This window comes from Scyliorhinus canicula, chromosome 7 (assembly GCF_902713615.1).
Source record: "Scyliorhinus canicula chromosome 7, sScyCan1.1, whole genome shotgun sequence".
NCBI lineage: Eukaryota > Metazoa > Chordata > Chondrichthyes > Carcharhiniformes > Scyliorhinidae > Scyliorhinus > Scyliorhinus canicula.
In genome coordinates this window covers 78,727,465-78,752,662 of record NC_052152.1, presented here as the reverse complement: position 1 = coordinate 78,752,662, position 25,198 = coordinate 78,727,465, and the positions used below count along the sequence as shown (strand labels likewise).

Sequence of the window (25,198 nt, the reverse complement as noted above, 5' to 3'; positions counted from 1 at the left end):
GTCTGCAGCAGCATTCAATAATGATCTGACTACAATCTCAACTCCACTTTCCTGTCTGTCCCCATAATCCTTACAAAAATTTGTTCAATTCAGCCTTGAATAAATTCAATGACCCAGTCTCTATTGCTTTCTGGGGAAGAGAATTCCAGCAATTAACAACCATCTCAAACGAAAATAAAGCCCCATAACTTCCCCAGAGTGGCAATCTCTATCAGATTTCCACTCTTAATGGACTTATCCACATTGAAATTGCAAAGCCCGTGTCACGCTCAATCTTCCTCACTCAGGCTGGGTGAGACAGGAGCAGCTACATCGGGGTGGGCAGGGAACAAAGGAACGTTAACTTTTTATGGCACAAGCTGCCGTAAAGGAGATATTTAAGGGACAATTTAATGGGAGAAGATAAGCGATTCAGACAATTGGGGGGGACCGAGCGTGAGGTTGTGGGAAGACCAGGAAGGAGGGCGAGGGCAGGAAGTAGGTGAATCGAGTCAGACTAGGGGCGGGGCGGGGGTGCGGGGTCAAGTTGGGAGGGGTTGGGAGGGGTGTGGTTGGGGGTGTGTTTGGGTCGGGTTGGCGGGGCGGTGTGGGGGGGGGGCAGATCAGACGGGTGGTCAGGCCAGGATGGGTTTGATCCTGAGTGGGATACAAATGGGCGGGCTGGTAATGGGGGGGGGGGTGGAGGGGGGGGGGGGGGGGGGGGGGGGGTGGGGGGGGGGGGGGTCAGTCTGGGGGATCCACTGGGCCTATATTCATCTCCATCTTAAAATACTTCAGGTTAGTTGGGGTCTGTGGGGTTTGAGCTCAATAGATGGACATTGAAGAAGTTTAACGTGGAGTCACAGAAGTATAGGTGAGGATTCAGTGAAAGTGAGAATGAGGCAAGGGTAGAGATGAGATGTGTTACAGAGATAAACGTAAGCAGCCTTTGTAACAGAACACATCTCGCAAGTACGTGATTCTATATTCTTTTCTAATAGAGAAATTAAGTTGAAGCCTTTTAATTTAGCCATTTACTAGCTCCTAAAATTTTTTTTAGAACTACTTGAAAGATGATTAAGGGCTTGCTTATTTCAATCAACTCATCTAACAAATATGTAATGATTTCTTTGTGATGACTGGTACAGTCTGACTATCTGATTACGACAGCTCATCTATTGTCTGATCAGCATATTAATGATCCAAAATACAACTCTGCTAATATATTCTTGGGTTAATTTGAAAGTGGGCAGTTGGCCCATTTAATTAATTGTGACAGGTTGCCAAAGCTTTTCACCTTGCACTTGTGAGGACAGATGCAAGAACACCAAATTTCAAATGGAACAACAATTTGTTTTGCATAGAAAGGGTAAGAAAAGGATTGGTTGGAAAGTGGACTCCGATTGCTCAAAGCTTTTATTGAGAACACATCAGGGAACAGTGGTTGATGATGGACAATGATGATGAGTGCATGATGAGAAACTTCAACAGCATGTCTCTTTTTTTAAACAATACTCAAGTTATGTATCATCAAACAATTATTTAATGAGATTAGCAGCAGAGTTCAAATAATATGAATCAGAAAATCTAGAATACAGTTATTCCAAAAGGTGATTTTGATAAAAGTTTAACATAGAGGCTTTACTTATGGTTAGCTTTGTACTTACTGTTCTCCCATCCGATTATAGTGGGGCACGAAGAGTGTTGTGTAGCACGGGATTGCGACTCAGCCCATACTATAAGTGGAGGGGAGAATGGTAAGTATAAACATTTGAACATACATAATAAGTCAACAGGTACAGTGAAATAATAAATTTCTGAACAAACATATAAAATAAAAATGTACTGCAGCATCATACTGATTAGTGCATTTTAGAGTATTTTAGAGAGTGTTTATGGAAGTGCATCTACAACAGTAATATTATAAAGCTCCAAATGAGATGCTAAAATACTGGCATTGTACAATATAGTGGGCTGTGCCACCTGATCAATAATGGAATGATTTCTAATGCTGAAAGAGTGCCAGCTGTGTTTAAATATCTTATATTCTGCAATTGTACAATATGAATGTAGATGAAAGGTTGACACAGAGTTTATCTGTGGCAGATTTCAAGGAATGGCCACAGCAGTTATTCTGAGATTTGGGCTATGGACTGTGTTTATGAGCACTGAATTTGAAAATATGAAAACATATTGTTTTAAAAATATTGAACCATATCCAGTTTTAACTAGCAAGATGGGAAGGATTGGGTACAGAGTTCAGTCCCATTATTTGAATGTAGTGTGTGTGAAATTGTGCTAAGCACAGTACTTTTGGAGTTTCAGCCTTTTGTACAACTGTGCAGATATGAGGCATTTCCAGCATTCAACAAAAGGTTAATTTAACCTAAAAGTAGCATGAGATTACTCATAGATTTTGACAGATTTTTATGCAATTAGTGCCATTTTATTAGCTCACTGATTTAAATGCATATAGTATTTGGAAGAACATGTGGTTTATATAGCGTCCTCCACAACGTTAAGACATCCCAAAGAATTTTACACTTTTTGAAGTGTGGCCATTGTTGTGAAGTCGAAACCCAGCAGCCAATTTACACACGGCAAGAGTCCACAAACAACGTGATAATAGGAACATAACAAATAGGTGCAGGAGTAAAGCCATTCGGCCCCTTGAGTCTGTGCTGACATTCAACTAGATTTCTTTACCTCAATGCCATTTTTATCCACTATCCCATATCGCTTTTTATTTATTTAATTATTTTTTTTGGAAATGTTTTTTATTGAGTTTTCATATTTTATATCCAACAAATTACAAATTATTAGAAAATAAAACACACAAAAATTAACATGTATATTTACAGGCAAGCATCTTCATAATAACAACTGTGGCCGCCCCCTTTAACCGGCATACATATTTTACATTCTCCAATATGGCCGAGGCACATGTTTATAGGCATTTATTTACAATTTGGTTTTGGGCCTTAGCTTGCCATCAGACTGTCGCTTGCGGCTTTGTCCTTCCTTTTTTTTGGAATAATTTTTATTCAAGTTTTCAACAACAAATTTTATCACAACAGAGAAAAACAGTAACCCCTCCCCTCCAATACAAAAACAATAAATTAACAAGAAAAAGAAATAAGCATAAAACCATGAGAACAAACCCCCATAACAAACCCGTAGCCCCCCCCCGCCCCCCCCGCCCCCCCGCCCAGCTACCTTGCCCCGATTCCCGCCCATTTTCCCCTGATTCTTGGCCACCCGACTATTCTTCCTCTTGTTCATTGGCCACAAACAGGTCCCAGAACAATTGCATGAATGGCTCCCACATTCTGCGGAAGCCGTCATCTGACCCTCGGATGGCAAATTTGATTTTCTCCATTTGGAGAGATTCCGAGAGGTCGGACAGCCAGTCTGCAGCTCTGGGTGGTGCTGCTGACCGCCAGCCAAACAGGATTCTACGGCGGGCGATCAGGGAGGCAAAGGCAAGGGCGTCCGCCCTCCTCCCCAGGAATAGATCTGGCTGGTCTGAAACCCCGAAGACCGCCACTATCGGGCATGGCTCCACCCTCACCCGCACCACTTTGGGCATAGCCTCGAAGAAGGCTGTCCAGTACTCCACAAGTCTGGGGCAAGACCAGAACATGTGGGCGTGGTTGGCAGGGCCTCTTTGGCACCGTTCACATCTGTCCTCCACCTCCAGGAAGAACCTACTCATACGGTTTCTTGTTAAGTGGGCTCTATGTACCACTTTTAGCTGCGTCAGGCTGAGCCTTGCGCACGTGGAGGTGGAGTTGACCCTATGCAGTGCTTCGCTCCAGAGTCCCCACCCTATCTCAATCCCCAGGTCATCCTCCCATTTCTTTCTTGTTGCGTCCAGTACGGTGTCGGCCCTTTCTACCAGTCGGTCATACATGTCGCTACAGTTCCCTTTATCTAGGATACTTGCGTCCAGTAGTTCTTCCAGTAGTGTCTGTCGTGGCGGTTGTGGGTACGTCCTTGTCTCCTTTCGTAAGAAGTTTTTGAGCTGCAGATACCGTAGCTCATTCCTCCTGGCTAGTCGAAATTTCTCTGTCAGTTCGTCCAGTGTTGCGATCCTGCCGTCCGTGTATAGGTCCCTGACTGTCAGTGTCCCTCCGTCCTGCCTCCACCTTTTGAAGGTGGCATCAGTCAGTGCTGGTGTGAACCTATGGTTGTTGCAGATAGGAGCCTTGTCCGACATTTTGGTCAGGCCAAATTGCTGCCGCAGTTGATTCCAGGATTGGAGGGTGGCTGTCACCACTGGGCTGCTGGAGTGTTTTTTGGGTGGGGATGGGAGTGCTGCCGTGGCGAGGGCCTGGAGGGAGGTCCCCATGCAGGATGCATCCCCTTACTCGCTCGGCTGTTGCCGCTCAGTGGTAGAATTGTAGGTTTGGGAGGGCTAGCCCCCCCCTGGATTTTGCTTTTTGTAGGACCTTCTTTGGGATCCTAGCATTTTTACCCCCCCCCCCCCTGTTTAGATCTAAACAGGAAGAGGAACCTGGGCAGTACGTTCATTTTGATCGTCTGGACTCTCCCCGCGAGGGAGAGTGGGAGTGTGTCCATCTTTGCAGGTCCTTTTTTACTTCCTCCGTCAGACTGGTGAGGTTCCATTTGTGGATCCCTTTCCAGTCATAGGCTATTTGGATCCCCAGGTAGTGGAATTTGTGTCGGGCTTGTTTGAACGGCAGCCCCTTTAGTGCTGCCCCCCCACCCCCTTGCGGCTGTACTGGGAAGATCTCGCTTTTGCTCAGGTTGAGTTTGTAGCCCGAGAAGGCTCCAAACTCTTTCAGGAGCGCAATGATTCCATCCATGCTGCTCTGTGGGTCCGAGATATGGAGGAGCAGGTCATCTGCATAGAGTGAGACTCTGTGCTCTCTGCCTCCCCTTCGGATCCCCCGCCAATTTTTTGCTGGCCTGAGCGCGATTGCTAGCAGTTCGATTGCTAGTGTGAACAGCAGCGGGGACAGTGAGCATCCTTGTCTGGTGCCCCTGTGCAGCTGGAAGTATTGGGAGTTGGTATTGTTGGTTCGTACGCTCACCATGGGAGCGTTGTATAGGAGCTTTACCCAAGCGGTGAACCCTGTTCAAAGCCCGAACCGCTCCAGTACCTCTATGAGGTATTTCCATTCGACTCTGTCGAAGGCCTTTTCTGCGTCCAGGGAGACGATCACCTCTTGTGTTCTCTCCCCGGAGGGGGTCATTATCATGTTCAGCAGGTGCCTGATGTTTCGAGGTAAGCTGTCTACCTTTGACAAAGCCCGTCTGGTCCTCTGCGACCACTTCGGGTACACAGTCTTCTAGCCTTTTGGCTAGGATTTTGGCCAGTATTTTGGCGTCTGCGTTCAGCAGAGAGATGGGTATGTATGACCCACATTCCGTTGGGTCTTTGTCTTTCTTAGGTATCAGCGAGATTGAGGCCTGTGCTAACATGGGTGGCAATGTGCCCCTAGCTAGCGAGTCTGTGAACATCTCCCGCAGGTGTGGGGCCAGCGCTGTCGCAAATTTTTTGTAGAAGTCCGCCGGGAATTCGTCTGGTCCCGGCGCCTTCCCCGTCTGCATGGAGCTAATGCTCTCCATGATCTCTCCCAGTGCTAGTGGTGCTTCCAGGTCCCGTTTTCTGCCCTCTCCCACGACTGGTATGTCCAGTCCATCAAGGAACCGGTTCATCCCAGCCTTCCCCGTTGGGGGCTCTGAGGTGTACAGCTCTTGGTAGAAGGCCTTGAAGGTTTTGTTAATCCTCTCTGGTTCTGTTTCCAACATGCCTCCGGTACCCCTGATTTGCGCAATTGCTCTGGTGGCTGCCTGCTTTCTCAGCTGGTGTGCCAACAGGCGGCTGGCTTTGTCTTTGTGTTCGTATAGGGTCCCACGCGCCTGGCGGAGTTGGTGCGCTGCTTTCCTGGTGGAGAGCAGGTCAAAGTTCCTTTGTAGTTCTTTCCTCTCCGCCAGGAGCTCTACGGCCGGGGCCTCAGAGTATTTACGGTCTACCTCCAGTATGGAGTCGACCAGCTTCTGCCTAGCCACCCTTTCCTCCCTATCTCTTTGCGCTTTGAAGGTGATGATTTCCCCTCTTAGTACGGCCTTAAGCGCTTCCCAGAACGTGGAGGGTGAGACCTCCCCCTTTTGGTTGTTCTCCGTGTACTCTGCTATGGCCCGCGCTATCCTTTCGCTGAAGGCCTTGTCAGCTAGTAAGGCACCGTCCAACCTCCATGTGGGGCGCTGTGCCCTTCCCGTCTCTAGCCGCACGTCCATGTAGTGTGGAGCGTGGTCTGATATCACAATTGCGGAGTATTCCACTTTGTCTATCCCTGGAAGCACCGTTTTCCCCACCACAAAGAAGTCAATTCTGGTGTACACGTTGTGTACTGGGGATCGCTTTTTATTTTTAATGTCTAGAAATCTATCGATCTTTGTCTTGAACATACTGATGACAAAGCCTCCACAGTGCCAGAGAAATCCAAAGATTCACCACCCTCAGATGTTGGTTGAGGGATTACCATTGGCCAGGGCACGGAGGAGCGTTCCCCTGCTCCTCTGTGTGATACGGCCACCTGAGGGGGCAGGCGACTTCTCAGTTTAGAATCCCGACTGCAGTCCATCACCTCTAACAGTGCAGCATTCCCTAACTACTGCACTGGGAATGTCAGCCTAGATTCGGAACTCAAGCCTCTGGTGTTGAGTGCATTACTCACAGAGACAAGTTGGCATTTGAAACAATTGCTCCTTTCGCTCACCGAAAGAAAAATGTGGTTCTTTGCACAGCTTTATTTAATTCAAATCAGTAGAACTGGATGAAGAAAAGAAAAGGCAGGAAAAAATGTACTTACTTCCAGTTGGAATCAAGTCCCTGTCAGGGATGAACAGTTTGTACCCATAATGTTTCTCCAGCACATCTGGTAAGATCTCCAGAGCAAAACGTTCTTCCTCTGTGGTTTCTTGGCTCCACTGGTCAGGGTCCACTTTGGTGTATGACAGGTATGCATCGTAATCTTTGTTCTCTGAAAATTAATTCACATTTTTGTTAACCTGAATGGGATTTGATACTTTCCATTGTCACTATGTTACTCTCTTTTCATGACTGAGAAGCAGCATTCATTAGAATGAATTGATTAGTAAATCCAACAACTCTGGAACTAATGATTCTAACTCAGAAATCACAGTCTGTTATTTTTGTGAAAGAGGCACTGAAAAAGATCAATGCACTGAGTTGCGAAATGTTAATGTATCTGAACCAGAACACAGATAACATCATTCACTTCACAGAAGGATCACTTTAATCGTTCAACTTTCTTTCTGTGCTTTGCAATTTGACGCAAAGATATTTGCAAGGATACACAGTTACATTAGTGGACTCTACCATGGAATAGATTGTGACGTTGTGCAAATGTGTAAAGTGGATGTTAGCAAGTCAAATCAACAAAAATAAAAACTGTGAGACATTTAAAACAGGCTGTCAACTGGCTATCATCCACACTACATTTTTCTACCTCAACATGTCTTCAATCCAAAAGCTAATCAAAATTCTAAATCATTACTCAATTCACATCTTAATCAATCTACTAACTGTAAACTTAACTGAATGTAATATCTTGCTGATGTCACCTGTTCAAAATTTTAATGCTATCAATTCTATTTGAAATAGTTAAAATGCATTATTTTAAAAGTTGATCACAGTGGCACAAGTGTTTAGCACTGCTGCCTCACGGCGCCGAGGTCCCAGGTTCGATCCAGGCTCTGGGTCACTGTCTGTGTGGAGTTTGTACATCCTCCCCGTGCTTTGCGTTGGTTTTGCCCCCACAACCCAAAGATGTGCAGGGTAGGTGGATTGGCCACGCTAAAGTGCCCCTTAATTGTAAAAATGAATTGGGCACTCTAAATTGCGAAAAAAAAGTTGTTTGCCACTAAACTTTGACAGAATTGAGTTATTGAATGTCAAATAGCATATTGTTCCTTGAAATGGGAACTACACTGAGAGGGCTAGTTCACGGAAGCAAAGTGGGGGGTGAGCTGAAGAGCAATATAGGGGGGGGACGCTGGGGGGAGGGGTGAGACTGCTGACGGGGAGGGGAATTTTAATTTGGTGGTGGAGGAGAGTTGATGACGGCAGCTGCCTGGGAGCAGGCCTGGTGAGTTGCAGGACATGGGCCAAGGCCTGGCCTAGGATAGGTTATGGCTGACCGGCAGAGTAGGGGGGTGGGGTGCCCCCTGACTAAGCTGGTCATGTGGAACGTTCGCGGGCTAAATGGGCCGGTCAAAAGGACCTGTGTGTTCACACAGTTGAGGAGACTGAAGGCTGAGGGATCAGGTTAGGTTGAGGAAGGGATGTGTTGGACCTGTGTTCCATTCGGGATTGGACTTTAAAGCGAGGGGGGTGGCAATCCTAGTCAATAAAAGGGTGGCATTTGAGGTGGGGGGGATAGAGGGGGACCCGGAGGGCAGATTCATCATGCATAGAGGATTGTGTCCCGGAGGTGATAGGGGAGGACCAGACGGGGTTTGTGAAGGGACGTCACCTGATGTTCAACATTAGATGGCTCTTAAAGTGATAATGATGCCAGCGGAGGGGCGCAAGGTCGAGTTGGTGGTAGCCATGGATGCAGAAAAAGCCTTTGATCGGGTAGAGTGGAAGTACCTGTGGGATAACTGGGAAGGTTTGGGTCCAGGCAGGGATTTGTTGACTGTGTCCGGCTGTTATATCAGGCACCGGTGGCGAATGTAATGACCAACTGGGTCCGGTCACAATATTTTAGTTTGTGTAAGAGGACAAGACAGGGGTGTCCACTCTCCCCACTACTGTTTTCCCTGGCCATAGAGCCCTTGGCAATGGCACTTAGGTCGTCGAACATCTGGCGTGGGATAGTGAGAGATGGGGTGGAGCACAGGATTTCACTCTACACGGACGACTTGCTCCTTTAAATAACAGACCCGTTAGGGGATAGCTGGGATCATGGAGATATTGGAGGAATTTGGTCAGTTCTCAGGCTACAAATTAAACAGGGGTAAGAGTGAGCTGTTTGCGATTCAGGCACAGGGGCAGGAGAGGAGCCTGAGGGAGTTACTGTTTAAAGTGGTGGGAAGAAGTTTTAGGGACCTGGGGATTCAGGTGGCAAGGATCTGGGGTCACTCCATAAGTAAAATTTGGGCAAGGCGGTGGAGCAAATGAAAGGGGACTTCGGCACGTGGGACATGCTCCTACTGTCATTGGCGGGGAGGGTGCAGACTGTGAAGATACAGTCCTCCCGAGATTGTTATTTGTATGTCAATGTCTTCCAATTGATATCCTTAAGCCAGTTTTCAGGAAGATGAGCGCGGTGATCTCGGGTTTTGTATGGGCTGGTAAGACTCTGAGGGTAAGGAGGTTCTTTTGAATGGGGGCGAGGAATGTTGGGCTTGGGCCTTCAAGATTTTATTAATTATTATTAGGCGGCGAATATATCGATGATTAGGAAGTGGGTAGTGGGTGTGTGGGGGATCGGTGTGGGAGCGAGGGGAGGCGGCATCCTGTCAGGGTACAAATTTGGAGGCTTTGTTAATGGCACCTCTGCTTTTCTCGCCGGACCGCTACTCCACAAGCCCAGTGGTAGTGGCAGCCGTGAGGGTGTGGGGGCAATGAGGCAGCACATGAGACTGGATGGGGCGTCGGTGTGGTTACCAATCTGTGACGACCATCGTTTTGTTCCGGGAGGGCTGGATGGGGGCTTTAGGAGCTGGCAGCGGGCATAGATGGAGAGATTTGGTGATATCTTCATTGAAGAGGGTTTTCCAAGCCTGGAGCGATTAGAGGAGGAGTTTGAGTTACCGGGTGGGAAAGAATTTCGGTACCTGCAGGTACGGGACTTTGTCCGGAGGCAGGTTCCAAGCTTCCCTCGCCTCCTGTGGTAGTCACCACTGTTGTATATATCACATACGAGATGTAATACGGTAAGGCTCCTGTACTACAGATACGGGGGTAGATCCCTGCCTGCTGGCTCTGCCCAGTAGGCGGAGTATAAATGTGTGTGCTCACCGAGCTGCAGCCATTTTGGTAGCAGCTGCAGGAGGCTACACATCTCTGCTTAATAAAGTCTCGATTACACTCTACTCTCATCTCGTCGTTATTGATAGTGCATCACCTCCCTCCAAGGGGACTGCAGGATAAGGTGATGTCAAAAACAGGGGTTGGGGAGGGGAGGGTTTCAGAAATATATAAGGAATTGATGGAGTGGGAAGGGGTCCCAATCGGGGAGGTGAAGAGGAAGTGGGAGGAAAAGTTAGGAGGGGAGTTGCAAGTCGGACTATGGGAAAATACCTTGAGGAGAGTCAATTCATCCTTGTCGTGTGCCAGGCGTAGACTGATCCAGTTCAAGGTGGTCCATAGAGCTCAGTGGACTGTGGCCCGGATGAGTAGGTTTTTTGAGGAGGTGGAGGACAGGTGTGGGCGGTGTGGGGGAAGCTCGGCGAATCACGTACACATGTTTTGGGCGTGTCTGAAGCTGAGAGGATTCTGGCAGGGACTTGTGGACGTCATGTCAGAGGTCCTGGATGGTAGGGTTATTCCGCGTCCAGAGATGGCAATATTTGGGGTGTCGGAGGATCCGGGGGCCCAGGAGGTTAGAGAGGCCGACATTTTGGCCTTTGCCTCCCTGGTGGCCCAGAGACGGATTTTGCTGGGATGGAGGGACTCTGAGCCTCCAAAGTCAGGGGTGTGGATCAGTGACATGGCAGGGTTTCTCGGGCTGGAGAAGATTAAGCTCCCCTTAAGTCGTTCAATTCAGGGGTTTGCTCGGAGGTGGCAGCCATTCATCGACTTCTTTAGGAAAACAGACCGTCAGCAGAAGGAGGGGGGGAGAGAGAGGTGGGGGAGAAAGAAAGGGAGACATGGCATTGTAGAATAAGGACAGCGAATCTAATACGGGCAGCCAGGAGGGAGGGCGGGGGAGCAATTGGGTATGTTATTGTGATGTTGTTGCGTGTATCAGTCCACTCTGCTGTTTAGAATGTTTAAATGTTAAAATTATTAATGCTTCAATAAAATGTTTTCTAAAAAAAAATGGGAACTACACCTGTCAGCGAATTAATTAATTTTCAATAATCTATATAACCTTGAATGCAGAGATTGTGTCATATTATTCGATCAGGATGAATCAAAATACCTTAATCAATTTATTTTAACTGACCTGCGGAATGAAGAACATGTTGAGATTTGCAACAAATGCATTCATCGAATGCAGAGAAAATAATCAGCAGCGACAACTGCTGTTCATACATTCAGTAAAGCATTTCACTATTGGCTTATTGCATGCTGTGACTCAACATGAATTTGTGCTTTGATTACTTCGCCAAAAAGGCAGCTGAGCGATGTTTGTGTTTTAAGCAGGACAGTATGCTGTCTTCTTAAATACAACCAAGCTTCAATTAATTATTTGACTGCATTTTATGCGGCAGTTCAAAAGATGTCAAGTCAAATTTGTCTTTGACAGCAAAAGGTTGAGTTCTGTATCATTTAGCTTCTTGTATTCCTCCTTAATGTTGTTCAACATCACAAATTATCCAGTATTTTAAAAATGGCAAACGAAATGTAACACGTATTGCAATTATTGATAACAAAAAACATTTACGTTTGTTAATGATATGTTACGTTTTGGTGGTAATGCATCAAATCCAAAACAAGGGGAATACTGAAGGAAAGGGGCAAAACTCAAATATTTTTCACTATTTTCATGAAAGTCTTAACCTAAAACACATTGGGATGGTTTTGTACATGCATGCAAAGTGGGTGTAAAGTTGGTGGTGGGTCCATTCCATTTGCCCAGGTTTCCACCATTTATAGGTTCAGGTGTCAAATTATTGCAAACATTGTGTTATTTATTTGCTACCATTACAATGCTAAACATGTAAACGGACAGAAATTTTCCAGAAGGAGGCCGTTTGTTCCATCATGTAGGTGTCAAGGATTGCAGTTATAAGAATCCAGATATTCGAGTGATATTGTTCTCGCAAATTAGTCCTTACCTCCATCTAGTTCATCTGCTCCAAAATGATTGCGATAAAATAGCATGATATCTATCTTATAGCATTTGTACACAGTCACCAGACAGACCAGCAGCAAAAGGATAGCCCCCAATCCACCCGCGAGCTCCACAGTGTACATCAGCTCTGAAATGAAAGACAATAAGGCCAGCTGGGTGAGAAATACAGAAAAACAGGAAGTCACTGCAAATCAATGGTGAATTGATATGTAAACATTGCCCTCTTATGTGTGGTTAAACATTGTATTCTCATCTCTTTACATTTAAATTGAAATTTGGAGTTTTCCAGTGGAAATTTACCAGATTTGCACTTAACTTTGAATCAAATTCTCATCCAACCTATTTTCCTCTTTTGGAATATTGCATATTTTAAAAAAATATTTTCATCAAGGCATTTGTATAAACAGTAAATACAAACAAAAAACAAGAGCAAGAACAAACAGGACATCATAAATAACTAGCAAACAAACACCCCAATCTCCTTTCCATTTCTCTCCTCCCGTCCTGCCTTCCCCTTTTTGACCCCTTTATCTTCCCTCTTCCTTCCTCCCCTCTCTGACACCTCAATCCTCGTTGAAGAAGTTGATGAACGGCAACACTCGCCCACCCTCTCAAGATGAACTTGATTTTTTCCAACCTTAGGAACTTCGCCAGGTTGTTCACCCATCCCCCTGGTTTCGGTGGCTCTGGGTCCCTCCACCCAAGCAAAATCCATCTCCGGGCTATCAAAGGGGCAAAGGCCAAGACTTTTACCTCTCTTGCCCCATGGACTCCCGGGTCTAAATATCTAAACCCATTCCTGCTGTGCAGTTCATATTCCTTCTCGAGGTCCTCTAAGCTCGCAAAGCTGTCCCCCACACAAACAGGTCCCGAATCCGCTCAATTCCTGCCTGTCGCCACCCATTGAAACCTCGCGTCCAACCCTTCCGGTGCAACCCTGTGATTGTCGCAAATCAGTGCCCACACTGAGGCACCTTCCAACGTCAGATGTATCCGCAATTTCCCCTATACCCTCAGGCCACTTGGCTCATGGAGTACCTAGCCGGCGAGAACGGCAGAGGCGCCGTCAACAATGCTCCTAAAATCGTACCCCTGCACGGGGGCCGCCTCCATCCACCCCCATGTTGACCAGTCCCCCACTACCCACTTCCGAACCATGGCTATATTAGCTACCCAGTAATAATTCATTATATCTGACAAGGCCAACTCGCCCTCCCCTTGCCCCCACTCCAACAACATCTTCTTAACCCATGGGGTTTTCCCCTCCCACACAAACCCCAAAATCAAAGTGTTGACTTTAAAAAAAAATGATTTTGGGAGGAAGATTGGGAGGTTCTGAAAGACAAACAAGAGCCCCGGCAGCACCATCATTTTCACTGTCTGTACCCGCCCCGCCAGCGACAGTGGCAGCAAATCTCACCTCTTAAAATCCCCCTTCATCTGTTCCACCAGCTGAGCCAGGTTCAGTTGATGCAGCTGTTCACATCCACACGCCACCTGGGTGCCCAAGTACTTGAAGCTCGCCTCCACCACCTTGAACAGCAGCTCTCCCAACTTCCTCTCCTGCCCCCTGGCCTTGATCATGAACACCTCACTCTTCCCCGTATTTAGCTTATATCTGGAAAACCAGCCAAATTCCTCCAGGATACTCATGATTCCACCAATACCCCCAGTGGGTCCGAAATATACAGCAGCAGGTTGTCCGCCGACAACGAAACCCTGTGCTCTACCCCTGCCCCCGCACAATCCCTCTCTAACTCCTTGATTCTCTATGCACCATTGCCAGTTGTTCTATTGCCAAGGCAAAAAGCATTGTCCCAAGGTGTAGCCTGAAATACACCCAGCTTACCCGATTCATCCGCACGCTCGCTACCGGCGCACCATACAACAAGCGCACCATACAACAATCGGACCCAGTCCACAAACCCCTGCCCGAACCCAAACCACCCGAACACTTCCCACAGATACTCCCACTCCACCCGGTCGAAAGCCTTCTCTATGTCCACTACCACTTCTATGCCCTGTTCTTCCTGAGACATCATTATCACATTTAATAATCTCGTGACATTCGCCGACAATTGCCTCGACTTTACAAGCTCTGGTCTTCCCCTATCAACACCGGCACACCGTCTTCGATACGCGATGCCAGGATCTTTGCCACCAACTTAGCGTCCACATTTAATAGCAATATCGGGCGGTAGGACCCACACTGCTCCGGATCTTTATCTTTCTTCAGTATTAAGGATATAGACATCTGCGGTAATCCAGGGGGGAGTTGCACCTTTTCCCTTGCTTCATTATGTAATCTCACCAGCAGAGGCCCCATAGTCCCCCCAAATTTCTCATAAAATTCCACAGGGAACCCATCTGGGCTTGGGGCCTTCACTGCTTGCATTGCTCCCATGCTTTCCATCACTCCACCAGCCCAATGGGGGCCCCCCCCAACCCCTCCACCTGTTCCTTCCCAACCCTGGGGATCTTCAAAGTCCTCGAATGACCAACAAACAAAAAGACAGAAAAAGAAAACATCTCCTCACAACTCCTTCAAAGTTCAGTGTCCTCCTTCTCCTGCCGGTTCATTGTCTCTCAGAAATTCCATCGCCTCCTCTGGTGTCCCAAAATAATATTCTCAGCTGTTAAAAGTCACCCAGAGGCGGGCCGGGTACAACATCCCAAACTTCACCTTTTTAAAGAGGGCAGCCTTCACCCGACTCAACCCGGCTCTCCTTCGCGCCAGGTCCACACCCAGGTCCTGGTACACCCGAAGCTCATTCCCTTCCCAGGTCCACCTCCTCGTCCAATTCACTCATCTCAATATCTTTTCCTTATCCAGGAATCGGTGTAATCTCACCAGCATCACCTTCCGCAGCTCATGTGCCTGCGACAACTCGTTCACCTGCGGCTTCCTCATCAGAGCCCTGTGTGCTCGGTCAACCTCCAGGGGCCGGTAAAAGGCCCCCTCCCTCATCAGTATTTCCAGCATCTTGGCTACATATAGCCAGTTTCCGCTCCCTCGATGCCTTCAGGCATCCCCACGATTCTTAAATTCTGTCTCCAGGAGCGATTCTCCAGCTCCTCCACCTTCTTGTTTAACTGCTTCTGGGTTTCCCACATCACGCCTATTTTGGATGGCAACGATGCAAGCCACTCCTCGTGCTTCCCCACCGTCTCCTCCACTTTCTGAATGGCCTGGCCCTGGGACTCCAGCCTCTGTTCCAAGTGGTCAATTCCCACTTTTAATGGTGCCACAGCCTTGGCAAGATTGCCCTGGGCTTCCCTCCTCTGCTGGCTGATCTTCTCATTTAAGAAGTCCACCAGATGCCCCGTTGACCACTGGGCAGGCAGGGCAGTCCCTTTACCCTCCCCTATCTTAACCTGTGGCGCACGAAGATTCCTTTGCTCCAACTGCTCCCTTCTTTTCGCCCCACCTCTGGTCCGTGGATCCATCCACCAGCCCCGCCGGTGGAGTTTAACTTTCTCCAGTCACCCCTGCATCTCCTTTCAGCGAAACATCCACCCAACAAGTGGGGAAAAGGGCCAAAAAATGGCTGCCATTGGAGTGAGTGGTTGCACATGTTTAAGAAGGGAGGGAGGCAGAAGATGGGGAATTATAGGCTGATTGGCCTGGCTTCAGTCATTGGTAAGATTTTAGAGTCCACTATTAAAGATGAAATCGCGTAGTACTTGGAGGAATATGATAAAATTGGAGTAAGTCAGCACGGCTTTGTCAAGGGGAGGTGATGTCTGACAAATCTGTTAGAGTTCTTTGAGGAGGTAACAAGGAGGTTAGACAAAGGAGAACCAGTGGACGTGATTTATTTAGATTGCCAGAATGGCCTTTGACAAGGTGCCACATAGGAGACTGTTAAATAAATTAAGAGCCCATGGTGTTTAAGGTAAGATACTGGCATGGATAGAGGATTGGCTGACTGGCAGAAGGCAGAGAGTGGGGACAAAGGGGTCTTTTTCAGGATGGCAGCCGGTGACGAGTGGTGTGCCTCAGAGGTCTGTGCTGGGACCACAACGTTTCACAATATGCATTCATGATCTGGAAGAAGGAACTGAAGGCACTATTGCTAAGTGTGCAGATGATACAAAGATCTGTAGAGGGACAGGTAGTATTGAGGAAGCAGGGGGTCTGCAAAAGGACTTGGACAGGCTAGGAGAGTGGGCGTAGAAGTGGCAGATGGAATACAATGTGGAAAAGTGTGAGGTTATGCATTTTTGAAGGAGAAATATGGCATAGATTAATTTCAAAATGGGAAAATGCTTAGGAAATCAGACGCGCAAAGGGACTTGGGAGTCCTTGTTCATGATTCTCTTCAGGTTAACGTGCAGGTTCAGTTGGCAGTTAGGAAGGCAAATGCAATGTTAGCATTCATGTCAAGAGGGCTGGAATACAAGACCAGGAATGTACTTCTGAGGCTGTATAAGGCTCTGGTCAGACCCTGTTTGGAGTATTGTGAGCAGTTTTGGGCCCTGTATCGAAGGAAGAATGTGCTGGCCTTGGAAAGGGTCCAGAGGAGGTTCACAAGAATGATCCCTGGAATGAAGTGCCTGTTGTATGAGGAATGGTTCAGGACTCTGAGTCTGTATTCATTGGAGTTTAGAAAGATGAGGGGGGTTCTGATGAGGGGGGATCTGCTTTAAACTTACAGGATACTGCGAGGCCTGGATAGAGTGGACGTGGACAGGACGTTTCCACTTGTAGGAAAAATTAGAAGCAGAAGACACAATCTCAGACTAAAGGGACAACCCTTCAAAACAGTTATGGGGAGAAGGCAGGAGAATGGGGATGAGAAAAACATCAGCCATGATTGAATGGCGGAGTAGACTCGATGGGCCGAGTGGCCTAATTCTGCTCCTATGTCTTCTGGAAGAACGAATATGTGGCAGATATGGAATAAATCCAAAGATGTGCAGGTTAGGTGGATTGGCCAAGCTAAATTGCCCTTAGTGTCCAAAAAAGGTCAGATGGGGTTACTGGGTTACGGGGATAGGGTGGAGGAGTGAGCTTAGGTAGGGTGCCCTTTCCAAGGGCCAGTGCAGACTCGATGGGCCGCGTAGCCTCCTTCTGTACTGTAAATTCTATGATATTGCAGATTTATACCGAATAACAAATCTACATTACATCTTGAACAATCTCCCCCACACTTTCTCCTCTTAAAATGTATTCCAAACTCTCAATTCCTCTGAATCTGACCTCCTTGTGCATCATCATGTTTTTATACCTCTCTATTTGCAAGCATCCCTCAGTTGTCTCGGCCCAGTCCTCTGAGGTTCCCCCTCTGAACTCTTCAGACTCCCTTCTCCTTTTGTAAAATCCTATTTAATAAGACTATTGGGGCTTTGGGAGATGGATCTCCCAGTCACCGTGATCCCCTGTAATTAGTTGAATCAATTTTGGGAACTGGAAAGGAATTAACCCACTTGATCCCCCAAATTGGCCTGTGGTTTCCTTTTAAAATAACCTTTTTATTACTTCTCAGAGGAGATTGTAAAGCTTTTTGAATGGGGGTGGGAAATTCTCAAGATGCAGCAAAAGATAATGGATGCATCCGCTGATAATGCAGATGTCTGCAATGAGTGCACTGGAGGGAGATTAGGGCTTGAAGGAGAGCAGCACTTTGCAGTAATCACCCTCAGGGGTAAGGTAATGAAGAGCTGATGTTGCAGAATATACAGCTGCCACAATGCTGCTTACAGATGCTGATTTCTAAAACATGTCTTCACTCATCACTGCCGGTGCTTCATAGGTATTTTAAGGAGTGCATTTATACTGTAGAAAATGACACTCTAATCTTAAATGGATTACCTTTTCAATATCAAAAAAGTATAATGCCATTGAGCACCTATAACCGATACCTGAGTGTTAGATGCTATCAATTTCAAGCACACTCTTAGCAATAGTTATACAAACAATAATAATAGTTCTTCCATCTCATCAATTCTAGCTGGTTTCACTGTTTGCATCATGGTTAGAATGAATTACAATTCTTTAGAAGGCTGTGTTAGATTTTTAAATGTTATATCTGCAGGCTTTTCAGCATGTAACTTGTGGTATGGTAGTGATTTCACTGAATGCTCACTCTTTTTAATTTTTATAGCTATCCAAGTACCCTGCACTAATGGGCGTTCAGAGGACAGATGGGGGAATCTTGTGCGGGATACTCCAATCCCGCGGCAGAGTGTCTACGCCGTCGTAAACACCATCGCGTTTTACGACAGCGTGAACGGGCCGCTGCCAGGAGTAATTCTGGCCCCTACAAGGGTCCAGCACGGCGCTGGAGCGGTTCACGCCGCTTCAGCTGTCGATCCTGGTGTGAACTGTGTGTCGCGGAATCCGCGCATGCACAGTGGCACCAGCACCAACGAGCACATGCGCGGTGGCCTCCTTCAACGCGCCGGCCCTGACGCAACATGGCGCAGGAGTACAGGGGCCGGCGCTTGGGAAAAGAGGCCGGGGGACAGAGAGGCCGGCCCGCCGATCGGTGGGTCCTGATCGCGGGCCAGGCCGCATCGTGGTCGCCCCCTGGGGTTGCCCCCCCCCCCTCCCTCCCTTTCCACAGGCCGCCACCCGACACTTCGACGCAGAGTTCCCGCCGGCTGCGAGGAGGTGTGAACGGCACCGGCGGGACTCAGCGTTTTAACTGTGGCTGCTCGGCCCATCCCGGACCAAGAATCGGTGGACCGGCCGCGTAGAGTGCCCCCCGACCGGTGCCGCGCCAAACACGCCGTCGCCAACGGCCCTGATTCTCCGCTCTGTGGAGAATCGTGTGCCGGCGACAGGGTGGCGTGGCCCGGTCGCGGGGATTCTCTGGCCCGGCCCCGGGCTGAGAGAATCCCGCCCCTTGTTCTTTGGTCTCTTACCGAAAATTGATATGGAAGAAGGATAACATTTCCAAATACTCTCCTGACCAAAAAAATAAAATAAAGATTGCATTGTTATCGCACCTTCCACAACATCAGGATGGTCACCTCTGATGAAGTATTTTTGAAGTGCAGTTACAGTTCTAATGTGGAAAATGCGGCCACCAACTTGCACACAGCAAAGTTCCACAAAAAGCAGTTTGACAGGAGCCAATTAATCTGTTCTTTTAGGGATCTTGGTTGAGGGATAAATATTGGTTTGGACACAGGAGAACTCCCCACTATTATGCAAAATAATGCATGGGGTATTTTAAAGTTACCTGAAAGGGGAAGTGGGCCTAGGTTTACTTAATTTCTCATCTAACAGACGCCCCACTGATAATGCAGCACCCCTTCAACATTGTACTGGAATGTCAGTCAAAATTTTCAGTCAAATCTCTGGAGTAGTGTTTGAGCCCACAATCTTCGGACTCAGAAGCAAGTGTGCTGCCAATAAGCTGCAGCTGACATAGCTTTTGTCACCTATTCAGCTGTCTTTATGAGGTTCTGAAGCATGAGGAACTGTTTGGCTAGGCATACCTTCAGATATATGACATGGATTGAATTATATTCTACACTATTTTAAATTTAGAAAAAAAGAAAAATGCCTCAAAAGAGTGTTTCAGGACTTTTCCCAGACCTCTGTTCATGCAAGTTTGTAATCAGTCATTAGAAAGTGCACCAGGCTGAAACTCCCTTCGATCTTCCCTCCGGCCTGTGGGGAAATATCAATCCTCCAGAAGCTGACTTCAGCTGAGATCAGAAGCTCAGTGAGGTGAACTGCTGACAGGAATATACATCCTCCTATTACAGCCTGGCATAGAACAATTTATGCTAATCTAACATCATTGTCTTTGGCAGCAGCGTGCTATTAGCCGGTTTAGTATGGTTTCACACACACATGGATTAACATTTAAAAGAACTCATTCCAATGCTTCTAATATAATTGCAGAATGTCTCAATTAGACTCTCACTGAACCTGGTGCTCTTCCATTCGCAATTAAACCACCTTTAAAGTCCAATTAGATTGCACCATTAAGCACAGGCTACACTGTGCTGAATCTCCAAGATCACTAACTATGTGGAGTCACATTTATAACTCTAAAATAAAGTATGGTAAATGGTGAAGCAAATTAAACTATTTGTAAATAATGCATTAGAATTAAGTCTTTGCATCTTCTCGGAAACATCAGCACTATTAATACTGCATAGGGTATATAATATTATGCGATTGAACAATGTTTCATACTTTAAATGCAATTATTATGTATGAATACAAGATTAAAATATTGTTCAGTTACATTGTATCTGTTGTATCAACCAGTTACTCAAACATTAATGAATATCGTATCTGCATTCTTCTACCAACATTCACTTATCTAAATCAATCACCCCTGTGAAATTTAAAAAACTTACTTTCACTCATTGTATTTGTAGGTAAAATATACACTGATTGCCCAACAGAATGCTAGCTCTGAAGTAATTAACCCTGTAAATAGTGTTTGTTTAACTCTAAAAATGTTTCTAATAGCTTGCTATAGAAATACTTCTGGATGCTCACTGCAAAACCCCAGACGTCTGAATAGATATATGCACTTTGACAATAGATATTTCAGAATATCAGAAATTAGTTTGCTGTTTCTTTTCAACGAAGCTCTTTTTACTGTAGGCTGTTTATTCCAAGCTGCAAGGATGTAACAAATGCCTCAAGTTAAAGAAATACTCCAGGATGGAAGCCTGCGGATTAACAGATAAAAACTGCATTTACAAACCAGGCCCTGGACACATGGGCCGTAATTCTCTGGCTGTTCGCTGGTGATGGGATTCTTTGATTCCGCTGGAAGCTCACCACCTCCCGTGGGTTCCCCAGTGGCATTGGGTGGCTTCAATGGGAATTCCCATTGACAGAGGAGGGACCAGAGAAACCCGCTGCCAGCGAACGGCTCGCCGCCTCCCACAGCCGAAAAACACGTGAATGGGAGGGTGGAAAATCCCCCCCCTCATCCCCCCTCCCCCCCCTCCCCCCCCTCCCCCCCTCCCCCCCCTCCCCCCCTCCCCCCCCTCCCCCCCTCCCCCCCTCCCCCTCCCCCTCCCCCCCTCCCCCTCCCCCCCCCTCCCCCTCCCCCCCTCCCCCTCCCTCCCCCTCCCCCCCTCCCCCTCCCCCCACTCCCCCCTCCCCACCTCCCCCTCCCCCTCCCCACCTCCCCCTCCCCCCCTCCCCCCCTCCCCCTCCCCCTCCCCCTTCCCCCCCTCCCCCTTCCCCCCTCCCCACCTCCCCCTCCCCCTCCCCACCTCCCCCTCCCCCCCCTCCCCCCCTCCCCCTCCCCCTCCCCCTTCCCCCCCTCCCCCTTCCCCCTCCCCCTCCCCCCCCCCCCCATGATAGTGAGGTATCTGAGCAATATACTAAGTCCTTCAATACAGAACAGAAATGTTCCTTAAACACATAAAGAGCATGCAGTGAGATACAAAATACTATGAATTTACTGTTACCACCCCTTAGTGCGAACTAGAGCTGGAACCTTCCGTTCTGAATTCGAAGTATGGTGGTGGGCACAGAAGTGGGAGTGATTTCTGCTAGGAAGGTAGGACAGCTGACCATGCATGATCTTGCATTGTTCAATTCATTAAATATGCATCTGCAAGGTACGTGCTGATTTCCGCGGCAGGACAGGAGGAAGTCACTGTTGCCTTGTGCTGTCAAAAGGCTGCGCGCCATATTTAAAGGGCACCCACACAACTTGCACTAGCCCTTTCAACTTTGCTTGTCCATTGATGCACCCTTCCCTGTTAACTCTTCCTTCCTTCCTTTGTCCTCCACACAATTTGCACTGCCATCACCTGCTCTCAGGCACAGGCCTGCATTAATAGGCACTCCCCAAAGACACCAATGCAGCGGCAACTCACATTTAATCCCAGAAGTCAACCTTGCTAATTGCACGCCACTTATGTGCAGTGGTAAAAGTGAACACTCTAATTTCTTAATTTGGTGGGGGAACTTAATTCTGGTGGACTGGTCTTCTAATGTGCATGTATACCATGCTAAGGTATGCAAAAGAACGTCCTGGTATTGTTCTTCAGGGAGTTCAAATCCGCCTTTCAAATCCTGAGAACTTAAAAGCTAAAGTTCACTCCGCCGTCGGGAAACTGATTTTTGGCTTTCTGCCAAATTAAATTTCACTGCTGGCCAAGTTGTCCACTGTTGAGGGGAATGGAAGATTCCACCCGAGGTCTCTGGTGGCTACCATAAGGTTCCACCTGCTTCCAACTAAAGGAATTTTGAGCCTATCATCTTTTTACTTTTTGAGTTTCCCCAAATGTTTATTGATCAAGTATCGCGAGATAGGACTTCCCAGACCAGCACTGCATATCAATTTCCTTAATGAAATCAATTGGCAGAGATAAACATAAGCATTGAGTCCAAATTCAGATGGTTTGTGATTAGTTTGGCTCATCCTCCAGTGGCGAATGGATTTTAAAAGCTGAAACATATAGGCCCATATTTTCTGTGGATTGGCTCCTACTTTTCGGTGCCATGATGAAGCTTTGCATTTCTCCCCGGATCTTCTGATCCCATCTTCTTTTTAAATTGTGGAGCAGACTTTTGTGATGATATGCATCACTGTAAATACACAAGGTGTTAATGTGAACACACTACACCTAGCTAGACACTAGAGGGAGCACCAGAGACATGACACACAGACATTCAACCAATCGGCCAGTAAGGTAGGACACAACTAATGGGCATTCAAGATTCACACAGAGGTGACACTACCTTAGGGGGGCATTACACCAACCCATATAAAAGGGACACAGCACACATGATCTTACTCTTTCCAGTGGAGACACTTAGTGAGTACACAGGGTTTATTGAAACACATCACACCCACCATGTGGATTGTAGCAGACTAGTTAGATCGTTTGAGTAGCTATAGCACGATTAACAGGGGAGTTGAATCCAAGTAGGAGAATCGTTAGCTTTAACACATTTATTAAACTGTTAACTCCAAGTCTGAACCTTCCTTTGTCAGAGTGCACATCAAGGAAGCAGCTTATGCGACGTCAAGAGCATAACAAAACATGGTACGAGTGAGTGACTGCTAAATCCATATAATTATAACTCAGCAAACAGTGACAACCAGCAACGGCATCCAGGCAGGATGATGTTCGAGATTCCGGTTCCACAGCAGCTCAGGTACCAAGGCAATCTCAGTGAAAACTGGCGTGCGTTCAGGCAGAGATTCGAGATCTACCTGGTAGCGTCCGACTTAGATGGCGTGGCAGATGCAGAGAAAATAAAGCTACTTACCATCGTGGGTCCAAGAGCAGCTGACATCTTCCAGACCTTCAAACACTCAAAGGGGCAAAACAAGAACGACTTCCAGGCAGTCCTGGACAAATTCCAAGAATACTTCGAGGAAGGTACAAGAAAAAAAGGTAATAGAGGCACCAGTACAGACAACGAGGCGAAGGTAGGCTTTCCATTGCAGAAAACAGCAATTTGATTGGCGGTCATCTTGGAAATGGTGCCGCACCTGCGCAGTTGTGAGAAGGGCGCAAAGTAAAGGAACAGCGGTCTGCGCATGCGCAATCCATTGCTACTCTCTACGTCACAAGTGTCATGATGTCAGAGGCCCCGGAACACGCCCACTTAAAGGGGAAATGTCCCAAAACACGGAAAAAAGTTTTACAGCGGTAAAACCCGATGCTTTCACGTAAACAACAAAGCGACTATGACAGTCCACCCAGATTATTTGAACCATCAGAAGAAGACTCTTGACAGTCTACCCAGCTCAACTGAATGACAAGAAGACACTGAGGCTCTACCCACTGTATGTGCGACAAGTGATGACGGCATCCCACTTCCCATACCAGATGTGCAACGTGGCAGACCTCAGCTAGTGTGTACAGAGGCATTCGACAATCACAGTGAGACTACTGGTGACTCCGGTGACTCCACGTTACTTCAAACCTCATTCGTTCGAGCCTCTCCACAAGCAAATGCATTCCTGAATGTTTTGACTCCGGACGGGGAGCATCAAGAAACCTCAGCTGACTCAGGTGAACCAGAAAGGGCTCCAGACGGGGAGCATCGACAAACCAAAACTGACTCAGGTGGAACAGACCAGACTCCAGACGGGGAGCATCAACAAGCCAAAGCTGATTCAAGTAAGCTGTACATGACTCCAGACGGGGAGCACCGCGAACTCAGCGACAGCACGCTCAAGGAAACAGCAGATGCCACAAAGCACGCTGACACGAGTAACTGTGTGAAAGACTCGTATAATCCATTCAGTGTGGTCATTGAGGGCAACAAACTCAACAACAAAATCTACACAAACAACAACAAAGACAATGACACAAAGCGTACCAGAGGCAACAACGTCGACAACAAGCACGACAAAAACAACGACAATGGAACTACGACTGGTACGACATGGTACAACTCTGCAAATGAGGGACACTGTTACTACTCAGCTCAGTACAATGACATACCATGGCAGGACGATGCATCTTCCCAATTCACGTGTGCTGCACTACCAACAGGCAACCTGGCTTTCAGGATAGATGCCATCAAGAATTGCTACCATAAGCATTGAAAAAAAAAGAAACAGACCCCAAATCAGTCAATGAAGTGTTTTGAACACTTGAACACCTCCTGATGACCAAACACCAGGACACTGATGGCGTTCACAAGGGAATGACAATGTCACCATTGACACTTCCATACAAGACCATATAAATTCATGAACTATTGGACTCATAACTTTTATTTTGTATTGTCTTATCCTCAAAGTCATCGCAACTATTATTTGGTCTTGTATACTATTGTATAGACATCACAGTCATCAGAACCTGGACATAGCATCACTTATCTACCTGTTTTTGTTCAATTTTCTTTAGCACTGTACAGAAAATATGTAACACGAAAAAAGGGGGGATGTGGTGATATGCATCACTGTAAATACACAAGGGGTTAATGTGAACACACTACACCTAGCTAGACACTAGAGGGAGCACCAGAGACATGACACACAGACATTCAACCAATAGGCCAGTAAGATAGGACACGACCAATGGGCATTCAAGATACACACAGAGGTGACACAACACAGGGGGCATTACACCAACCCATATAAAAGGACACAGCACACATGATCTTCCTCTTTCCAGTGTAGACACTTAGTGAGTACACAGGGTTGATTGAAAAACATCACACCCACCACGTGGATTGTAGCAGACTGGTTGGTTAGTCTGAGTAGCTATAGCAGAATTAACAGGAGAGTTGA

The 25,198-nt window shown here is 47.1% G+C and overlaps 1 protein-coding gene across 4 annotated transcripts in view; it reads right to left on the bottom strand.

The window, feature by feature from the left end:
* LOC119969061 (interleukin-1 receptor accessory protein-like 1) overlaps nucleotides 1-25,198 on the bottom strand; it is a 1,781,127-nt gene that overhangs the window by 22,256 nt on the left and 1,733,673 nt on the right. For 3 of the 4 annotated variants that reach the window (XM_038802244.1, XM_038802245.1, XM_038802247.1), the window contains exons 9-11: nucleotides 11,986-12,129; nucleotides 6,822-6,992; nucleotides 1,647-1,715 (exon numbers count right to left, since the gene is read on the bottom strand). In XM_038802244.1, coding sequence (XP_038658172.1) covers nucleotides 1,647-1,715; nucleotides 6,822-6,992; nucleotides 11,986-12,129 — 384 coding nt within the window. The remainder of the gene's footprint in view (nucleotides 1-1,646; nucleotides 1,716-6,821; nucleotides 6,993-11,985; nucleotides 12,130-25,198) is intronic. The other variant, XM_038802246.1, reaches the window with a different exon arrangement.